The sequence below is a fragment of the Mus caroli genome, chromosome 7 (assembly GCF_900094665.2).
Source record: "Mus caroli chromosome 7, CAROLI_EIJ_v1.1, whole genome shotgun sequence".
Lineage (NCBI taxonomy): Eukaryota > Metazoa > Chordata > Mammalia > Rodentia > Muridae > Mus > Mus caroli.
The window spans coordinates 121,116,238-121,127,160 of record NC_034576.1 but is presented as its reverse complement, the minus strand read 5'-3'; the positions used below and the strand labels follow the sequence as shown (position 1 = coordinate 121,127,160).

At 44.8% G+C, this 10,923-nt stretch overlaps 1 protein-coding gene across 1 annotated transcript in view; it reads right to left on the bottom strand.

Moving 5' to 3' along the window:
* Iqck (IQ motif containing K) overlaps positions 1 to 10,923 on the bottom strand; it is a 116,421-nt gene that overhangs the window by 24,348 nt on the left and 81,150 nt on the right. The window contains exon 8 of the mRNA XM_021166501.2: positions 6,416 to 6,527. Coding sequence (XP_021022160.1) covers positions 6,416 to 6,527 — 112 coding nt within the window. The remainder of the gene's footprint in view (positions 1 to 6,415; positions 6,528 to 10,923) is intronic.

The following is a 10,923-nucleotide window of genomic DNA, read 5'->3' as shown; positions in this document are numbered from 1 at the left end:
TGTGTGTGTGTGTGTGTGTGTGTGTGTGTGTGTGTATGTGTGTGTGTGTGTGTGTGCATGTGCATGCCTGCCTGTGGTGGGGATTAGTCCAGGTCCTTTCATAAGCTATGCAAATACTATTGGGCCATATCTCCAGCCCAAGAACATTTCTGAAACCACAAGGAAAGCTTATCTGCAGGACTTGTCATACTGTGAAAGGAAATGTCCTGGCTCCCATGCCTTGCCCCAGGCTGTTGCCCTTTCCCTCTAGGAGGAAGAGCTGCTCTAACTGGGGGGTAGAATTGTAGTTTCTGAAAAGACAGTGCTCACTGGATGCCACATAGCTCTTTCTATCAGTGAGATCCAATCTTGGCTTCAAGAAGGTGTAGTTCCAAGAAATGTGTTTAATTGTGAGGACACAGTAGCCCTGTTTCCTTTCTTGCTGTGGCTTCTAGGAAGCTCAGAGCTAGGTTTCTATTTACTGTGGGAACATAGGGAAATCGTAACTGACATTGCATAATGTAGGATGGGAAGGCTTTGTTTCTTTTGGACTGGAAGTTATGTGACAAGTACTTCTTCCTCTTGTCTCTAAGAAACCTCCAGGCTGAAGAGGAGAGCACACCCCTTCTGTTGCACAGTGGCTAAGCTCTGGGGATCTGGAGTGAAGCTCCTGACTATAGTTCACCACTGCCCACTGAAACTTGACAAAAATGCACATTTTAAGTGTCCTCACCACACATAAATGGCAGCCACAGATGACACTGTTAGCTCTGTTGATTATGGTAAACATCACACAGCATTTCTTTCTTTCTTTCTTTCTTTCTTTCTTTCTTTCTTTCTTTCTTTCTTTCTTTCTTTCTTTTCTTTTTCTGACAGGGTCTCTCTACCTAGTCTTGGCTGTCCTGGAACTCTCTATGCACAAACTAGGCTAGCCTTGAACTTACAGAGATCCACCAGCCTCTGCCTCCCAAGTGCTAGGATTAAAGGCATCCACCTCTAAACCCAGCACACAATGTCTTTATATTAATCAAAGCATCAGGTGGGAACTTTGAATATATACCAATGCATGCAATTTTCATCAGTTAGATATTTTAAATATAGCTTCACCTACAGTTCTTGTAGTATTTTGCCAAATAAATGCAGTGGCTTTTATTCCCACTACCCTATTTTTTTCTTAAGTCAATTGTCACCTGTGCCTAAAGTTACAGTGTATTTTTGTAACTACTACAAGTCACCAGAGTATGGAATGAGCACTTAGAAACAAGATGTAAAGCACTTCCTTTGACAGATTGTACCCCCCACACCTTTGCTTCTAAATATAAAGTGGTAAAGTTACTTAAAGATTATTTATTCATATATAAAAATACATATACTTTATGAGAAAAGTGTGTGTGTCACATGCACAATAGATTCTGGTCTTATGGGAACAATTGCTATTATTTTTGTTTTGTTTTTTGTCTGCCCCCTCTTAAATTTTCAAATAAAACATGGCCAGCAGCCTTTAAGGTGAGACCAATATTTAGGAACAAACATCTGTATCAACACACCTCAAACTGTTCTTTCTTTCCTTCTTCTTTAGATTAGCCTTTCTCGACCTGTGGGTCTCAACCCCTTTGGGGGTCGCATATCAGATATCCTGCATATAAGATATTTGTATTATGATTCATAACAGTAGCAAAATTATGGTTATAAAGTAGCAACAAAATAATTTTATGGTTGGGAGCCTACAATTCCAACATGAGGAACTGTGTTAAAGGCTCACAGCGTTAGGAAGGTGGAGAACCACTGCTTTATATAAAGCTTCTTAGGGAGTGGGGAGATAGCTTGGTTGGAAAAGTGCTTGCTACACAAGCATGAAGATCTGAGCTTGGTCCCCTAGAACCCACATTTAAAAAGCCATGGCTGTAACTCAGCAATGAAAGACCAAGACAGAGAGAGAAAGAGAGAGAGAGAGAGAGAGACAGAGACAGAGACAGAGACAGAGACAGAGACAAACACAAACACAAACACAAACACAAAGACAGAGACAGGCAGATGCCTGGGGTTCCCTGAGGGTCCCTGGCTAGACAGTCTAGCCTGCTGGGCCAGTTTGAGGAAATAAGAGACCCCCATCTCAAAACTAAACCAGATCCATAAGCAATGTAAGATGGACAGCAGCTGATGACAGCTGAGTCTGTCCTATGGCCTTCATCCACATGCACACACTCATGCATCTGTAAACACACAACACAAACATACATACACATACACACACACATACATACACAAACACACATACATACATACATACATACATACATACACACATACATACATACATACACACATACATACACACACACACATACACACACACATACATACACACACACACATACATACATACACACATACACACACATACACACACACACACACCACTTTTAAAGCTGAGCATGTTCAGAGGGAGCTGCCTATCATCCTCATTATTTTGAGCATGCTTAGAGGTGTCTGTATCTTTAATCTTAAAATTTGAACTCATGCACTTAAGCTAAGGACGCCCTAAATAACCTTCGTCCCTTCCCAAATTGCCTAACAGAGACGCTCAGGAATGCACTTGCCTCTAAGGTGCTTTTCCATAGGCAGCCACATAGGCTTTCTGAATAAAAGTCCCATGCTTCAGTCAAAGACAGCACTCCTCTGGAAGTGACTCCTGTGTCCCCCATACCTGCTGCAGGAAAAAAATCTTTCTCTACCCTTTGATTTCTTGTCTGTGCTTATTTTGACCTTGTACTCATCACAATATGATCCCATTGGGTTTGGTGATGGATACTCACATTCAAAGAACACATGATACCAATCACTGACAAAACACAACTAAAACCATGCGATTATTTGGGATGAGATTTTTGACTGAGTCTCAAGGTATCTTTGGACTGCTTTGGCTGAAATTCTGAAGACACACATTTAAAAATAATCTGTGCACCTGTCCTGCTGGTGAATGAGTGGAAAACTTCATGCTGTTTCTGTCCGTGGAGAGAATGCTGTTTGGGACAGTAGCCTCTGCCTCTGTAACCTGAGACCCAACTGCAGGTGACCAGAACAGCTGGCATTCCTCCCTGAGACTTGCTGTCTGCAAGAGGCTGCTCCAAGAATACATAGTGTAAATACCAGAACACAACATGGTCAGATGAGAACACCTTAGAGTAATATTTGCTAGAGGGTTCTCTACACAGATGGGAACTTTTAAATGAAGCTCAAAACTTTTGTTACCTGCCATGACTCTACTTTTTGTTTGTTTGTTTTGCAAATTTAAAGGACAACTTACTTGTGCTTAACAAAAGATGCCACACAGGAGGTATTTGAGGCATAACAACTGTGTCACCTTGGCTGGTGAAACCTTGTTTTCTGATCCTCCATAAAATAATTTTCTTGGTGACTGCTGAAGGGAACGAAGCTCTGGGTAACTCAGGGAATACCAGGCTGCAGGCTGCTCCTCTTCATTCAGTCCCAACCCAGATTCCTCTATGGACACAAACCCAGACATTGAGAATTCTGATGGCCTGATAATAGGAAACTAGATATGCCGTCTGTCATGTTGAAGACAATGTCTGGGAAGTTTGAGTCTGAAAAGAAAATCCAGGAGAGCAGCTCATAGAGCTGGCTCCAGCTCAGTGGGGGAGTCCACCTGCCTAGGATGTGCGACTCTGCATTCTAGCTACAGCCTCACAAAAGAAAACAGGGCAGGGAGCTTGTCTGTGCATCAATCCCTAAGAAAGCAGCAGAACACGAGAAAATGAAGACTGATGGGGGCCTCAAGCTCACAACTGTTCACACATGTGGAGAGTGGACACACACATGTGTGTTCATACATGTGAGGGCCAGAGGCTGACACTAGGTGTCTTTCTCAATCAGTTTCCACCTTAAGGTTTCTCACTGAACTTCCAACTCACTGATGGTAAAGAAGAGATGGCCAGTAAGCCCCAGGGCTTCTCCTGCCTCTGCCTCTGCAGAGCTGGGATTTCATGTATGTGCCATCTCCCCCAACTTTTATGTGAGCACTGGGGAGCAAACCCAGATCCTCTTGCCTGTTTGGCAAGTCCTTGACCAGCACAGCCATCTCACTGACCCCATGGCAAAGTCCTTAGATCTTTCTGGCCTCTATGTCTTGTACTGTGAAGTGAGACCCAAGAGCTTCATGCCTCAAATACATACGTGTAGACCCCTGATCTCTGTGATACTTCGAGCAACACAGTGGAGAAGATAACAACAGCTCCACCTGGAATGCACAGAGTTTAAGGTCTGTCAGTCAAAGGAAACAAACACCAAGTCACTCAAAAGCACACAGCTATCTCGATAATACTATTGAGACGGTGTGAAACACTCATGGGAACTACGTGCCTAGACCCTTTAACAGCTGTATGTCACTGGTCTCATGCTGAATGGGAAAACTGAGGCCCAGGAAAGTCAACAGCCTCATGGATGGAGGTGGTAGCTAGAGTCCTGGGCAGCTCTGCCATTGCTACTGTCTTGCCTTCTAACTGGCCATGGACTTTGGTGTATTCTAATTTTTGTCAAGGGCCATTTCAGGGTCTCAGCATACAACGCAGTTGAGCACTGCAGCATATCAGGATATTTACTGAAGACCCTGCCTTGCCCTAGGTGAGCCTCCTGGAGCCCCTCCTAGCCAGGTGACAAGGGCACACAGCGGGCGACTCGGGCAGCAGAGTCTAGTCTGCACTCAGTCCACTCTATTCTTCCTGCTCCACTGCAAGCCAAGCCCATCAATCAAAGAGCAGCGATCAACTCCGGAGAATACGGAGCAGCAATAAATAGGTGCACTGTGCTTCCTGTGACCTTTAAACTGATTACAGTCCTGACTGCGTCCCAGTTCTGAACCAAACTGAAATGGCAGTTGTACTAAAGAAAGGCCAGGGCTGAGCCAGCCCAACAGGAGATGGGGTAATTACTGAAGCTGCATCTCTTCCTCCCTCCCTCCCCTCCACTCTCCTCCCTCTCTTCCTTCCTTCTTTATTTCTTTTGTGTGTGTGTGTGTATGTTATATGTGTTCCCATGGGTATGTACACATGTTCTCTTGCATGTGGAGGCTAGATGTAAACACTGGGTACCTCCCTCAACCACTTATTTACCATATTGAGACAGAGTCTCTCACTGACCCCGCAGTTCACCAATTAGGCTGAACTGTCCCAACAGCAAGCAGCAGACAGCCTGCTGTCCCACCTGGCAGCACTGGACTTGCCTTACCCTGTTGCTCCTAGCTTTCTACTGGGGTGCTGGGGATCCCACTCAGGTCCCATGTGCATGTGGTAGGCACTTCACTGATGGGACCAACTCTCTAGCACCTCCCCCTAACTCTCTTTTACTTTTAAACTTTAATTTACCATATATCCACAGTAGGAAAGACAGAAAAACAAATGCCAAAAAAGGGAAGGAAACCAGAAATCCTACCATGATTGATATGCTGATATTCATTCTGCTATGTTCTTTTTCCAGTACAAAAATATACACATAGATAAACAAGGGGATTTAGTAATACAAAAATACAGGCTCACAGATGCCCCACCATCTGCCATCTGCAAGCAGGGGAGGAGTGAAGGGGGCGGGTATAGGCATGTGTAGTAACATGCCCACACATGTGGTGAGGTAAATCAGACGTTTGAGAGCTTGCAAACTCATACCTGAGGCCTGAAGGCCAGGAGCCCCAAGGCAAGGGGATCCCGGTGTTCTGTGTAAATAGACAGTTAATCCAACCTTCCTCACTGTTTATCCTCTTTAGGCCCTCACCAGTGGAGAGGCCATCCGTGTGTTCAGCCCACCAGTTCACACTCACATCTAACTTCCAGAAACACCCTCCCAGCTAACGCATTCATCAGCTATCTGAGTATTCCCCAGCCCAACCAAACTGACACACAAAACTGCTCATGACAAAAAGGAAGGTGGAATTGAACCTACCGACATTCAGAAACACACAAGGAGTTGGGGAGAGTGTGTTGTCATTAACATAGTTCCCCAAATCACAGCTTGTTCTTGGACTCTCATAGCTAGAAAATAAAAGCCCTCAGATACAAGGTGACACAAAAGTTGTCCACAAGGGAGAGAAATGCCATGTGACTTACATCCTGTTAACTCCTGTTGCCAAGCAGAACACTCAGGCACACGTGTGTGCACGTACATTCACATACACACACATGTACCCACACTCACTCACACTCAGAGGCACGCACGCACACAAACACACACACATACACACACACACTCACACACGCATGCACACGCATGCACGCACGTGTGCGCACCACACACAGATGAGTTCTGCGAACCTCTGAGAGCATCCTTTGTGAGCCCAGGCGAAGGATAGGCTTTTTCCTACCCAGTGCGGGCTGTGGAGCCCGCCACTCACTCCCACCCAGCGTGGGCCGTGGAGCCCGCCACTCACTTTTCTGCTCCTGCTTGGCCCAGAAGATCTTCACCCGCTGGCGGATGTGCTTGTCCTCGCGCAGCTTCTTCTGCCACTGCCGCAGCTCCTGAATCTCAGGGTCACAGCGAACCTGGAAAAGCACAGAGCTCAGCTGGTCCCCTTTCCCCGCTCGCTCGTCCAAGCGCCCCTTTACAAGTCTGCGTGGGAAAGCCTTCTCAATCAACTGGATGTACTGTAAGCTTGTAAAATTCTTTCTTGCAGCACTGGGCCAGTGCTCTACCACTGAGCTACACCCCATCCCTGTTTCGATTTATTTTTGAGTCTCAGAAAACACTGTTCTTACCTAAATTATCTACACTCCAAACTGCTCATTTCGTACTGGAGAATAAATGATCGTGAGGACTTGCCATACTAATGCTATGTTGAGAATTTTCTAGATTTGTGCTGTCCCATAAAAAATATACCATCTAATTTAAAATTTTCTCCATCTCATTTGGAAAAAAAAGACGCAGATGAGGCTTTAGATAATATATTTTATTTGACCTAAATAATTAATTAACACCATTAATATCCATTAATTATATTCACTCATTAATATCTGAAATCTTATCATTTCAACATGTAATTAATATCAAAATTATGTATGATAGGTAGACTTGGCAGTATACATCTACAATCCCAGTACTTTGGGAGGCTGAGGCAGGGAAGATTGTGACTTCAAGACCAGAATGAGTTATAGAGCAAGACTCTCTCCCAGCTCCGTTTTATAGCCCTCAACTGAGTATTTTTTTTCCTTCTATATCTGCTATATTTACATCTACACCTACACCTACACCTACACCTACATCTACATCTACGCAAGTGCCCTATCTACTATTGAGCAGTAACCAGCAAAGCCCTGGCTCCACCCCATACCTGATTTACGAGATGTGGTGGCAGATTTCTGGAATCCTGGCACGCAGGAGGTAGAGGCAAGGAGGATCAGAAATTCAAAGTCACCTTCCAACTACACTGAGAAGTTGAGTCCAGAGTCCAGTGTGGGATCTAAGAGACCCTGTTACTCATTCTATTGAGATAGGAATGATTAGACCCATTCTAAAGATGAGAGAACTAAGCTGAAAAGAGAGCAGATAGTATTTCAGGGATGGGTGCTGTGCAGAAGTGTGCAGGAGGGATATAGTGCTGTATGACAAAGTTGACTCTTTTTCAAACATCTTTATTATTTTATTATGTCATGTAAATTACTTATTCACTTTATATCCTGATTGCTGTTCCCCCTCCAATAGTTCCTCCCTCACCTGCTCCCCTCCCTCTCCTCTAAGAGAATGGAGGTTCCCCTGGGTATCCCCCCCCCCAACCCTGGCACATCAAGTCTCTGCAGGGCTAGGTGCTTCTTCTCCCAGTGAGGTCAGACAGGACAGCTGAGTTAGGAGAAAGGATTCCACAGACAGGCAACAGCTTTAGCCCTGGCTCTAAGTTGTTCAGGACCCACATGAAGTCTGAGCTGCATGTCTGCTACATATGTTCGGGAAAGACTAGTTCCATCCAGTCAATGTATACTCTTTCTTTGGTGGTTCAGTCTCTGAGAGCCCGCAAGGGTCTAGATTAGTTGACTCTGTTGGTCTTCCTGTAGAGTTCCTATCCACTTCAGGGCCCTCAATTCTTCCCCCAACTTTTCCATAAGAGTCCCCAAGCTCCATCTAATGTTCGGCTGTGGAGTGCTGCTGGGTGGAACCTCTCAAAGGACAGCCATGCTGGGCTCCTGTGTGCAAGCATAACTACTAGGTGTTGGTACAGGAACAGGCAGGTTGATCAATGGCATTGAATCAAAGACCCTGAAACAAACTCACATACCTATGGACACTTGATTTTTGACAAAGAAGACAAAACCATACAAAAAAGATATAAAGAAAAAAGAAAGCATCTTCAACAAATGGTGCTGATCTAACTGGGTGTCTGCATGTAGAAGAATGCAAATAGATCCATATTTATCACCCTGTACAAAATTCAAGTCCAAGTGGATCAAAGTACAACCAGCATACCAAGAAGATCAAAGTACCTCAACGTACAACTAGATACACTAAATCTCATAACATAGAGAGTGGGGAACAGCCTTGAACTCATCAGTAAGAAGACAGCTTCCAGAACACCGATGGCTCAGGCTCTAAAATCAACAGTTGATAAGTGGAACCGCATGAAACTGAAAAGCTTCTTCTGTCAGGCAAAGGACACCATCAATCGGACAAAAGTGTAGCCTACAGATTGGGAAAGGGTCTTTACCAACCCTATATCTAACAGAGGGCTAATAACCAAAATTTATAAAGTACGCAGGAAGTTAGACACCAACAACCCAAACCACCCAATAAAAAATGGGGTACAGCTAAGCAGAATTCTAAAAGAGAGTAACCTTCAGTGTCAGAGAAACGCTTTAAGAAATGTTCAAAGTCCTTAGTCATCATGGAAATGCAAATCAAAAGGACCCTGAAATTTCGTCTTACACCTGTCAGAATGGCTAAGATAGAAAACTCAAATGACAGCAGATGCTGGCAAGGATGTGGTAAAACAGGAACATTCTTCCATTGCTAGTGGAGTGCAAACTTGTACAACCACTTTGGAAATAAATTTGTCAGTTTCTCTGAAAACTGGGAAGAGTTCTACCTCAATACCCAGCTATACAACCTCCTGGATGTACACCCAAAAGATGCCCCACCATGCCACAGGGGTACTTACTCAACTGTGTTCATAGCAGCTTTATTCATAATAGCCAGAAACTAGAAACAACCTAGATGTCCCTCAACTGAAGCATAGATTGAGAAAAATGTGATATATCTATACAATAGAATACTATTCAACCATTAAAAACCAAGCAGACTCTTGAGCACAGCCTTTACCCCCTTCTCCATCCCCAGACACCTTTCCATTTCCCTCTTGCTGGAGAGACTTTTTGGCAATAAGCTGACTCCAAGCCTAAGTGGTTAACTGATTTCAAGTTTATTTTGAAAGAGAAGTTAAAGTGGCTGAAGACCTACAGGTGAGGAACCACCACAATAGCCAAGGAGGTTGCCATGGGAACATTTACACAGTGCTTAGGATTAACTATTATTAAGGATGACCACTTTGTGGGTTCCTTTTCATGATCAGCTTCACTCATTAAAATGAAGGCAAAGCTTTATACTCCGGGAAGAGTTCCTTGTGTTGGGATTAGTATGTGGATCTGGGGGAGGCACACACTAGATGCCAAGGCCAGTGGTCTCCCAGATAGAGGCTACTATATTTATCTTTCCTGGGCTCCCAGGTGCCCAAGGTGCAGTCTGCTTGTTTTTCTCATCTTTTAGAACCCATAACCTTGACTTGCTGGTCCACTGGACAGAAACAGATAAGATGAGGCAGAAGCGGGGCAATTAGAAGCTGCAGGGGGACCTTGGGTGCATACAGGAAACAAGTGAAGGCAGCTCGGAAGAGATCGGGGGACAGCACAGCTGGTCCGAATGGGAGCTGCCCCTAGCCCTAGAGACAGAGCCTTCCTGTGGAAGCCATCTAGGTAGGGGTTCATCTGCTTTATCAAGCTACAATTGGATCTTGAGACTAATAAGGCTGCCCACACATCTGCCTCCCCCAGGGCACAAACAGTTCCTGAAAGGACTGGGCTGAGGCAGGTTTGGCCTTCAGATCCCTCCCTGCTTAGAGCCACTCTTTCCCATTTTCTGCTTCCACTCTCAGCGCAAGGCCCACCTGTTATCTCTTGGAAGTGTGTTGCCATTGTCTGTCTTGGGAACGTCTGTGAGTTACCAGTAGTCCTGATGGCTGTCTTTCTACTTAATTGTGGTAAAATCCACACAACATAAACAGTGCATTTTAACCATGTAAAGTACACTTCTGTGGTGCTAATATATTCAGAACATTGTGCAACCACGTCCACTCATCCAGTCCAAGAACACTCTTATCAGCTCTAAAGGAAATGCTGTAGCCATTCATCAGGACCTCCCGATTCTCGCTTCACCCCACCCTGTCCACTAATCTGCCTTTGCCTCCAGAGTTGTCTGTGGATTTCCATATTCGGGAGATTTCACATAAATGTAACCGTTTGCCCATGGGCTCTTAGTGTCTGGATCCTTTCACTCATGCAAGGCTTTATGATTTACTGCAATTCCTTGCTACTTAGCATCCCACTGTATTATCCATTTGCCTCTGCATGGACATTGGAGTTATTGCCACCTTTTACTATTGTGAATAGAGTTCTGTGAGGACCTGCCACCCCACAGTTTTGCTTAAATACCCACTTCCCTATAGTTGTTTGACTGTGACCTATATCACAAACAAAAACACCTGTTAGCCACAGGGCTCTGCAGAGAGTACAGTGTGGGCTCCTCTGTTGGGCCAGTAGCCTTTTTCTTTGACTTTCTTCTTTTTGCTGGGCACCACTGACCTTGGCAGAATGCTGTTGCTGCAGTAGCAGCCTTGTTGGTGAGGCTCTCGTTGCCAGGTGATCCTGGAGCACTAGAGAAAGCCTTTGTGAGCTGGGGAGG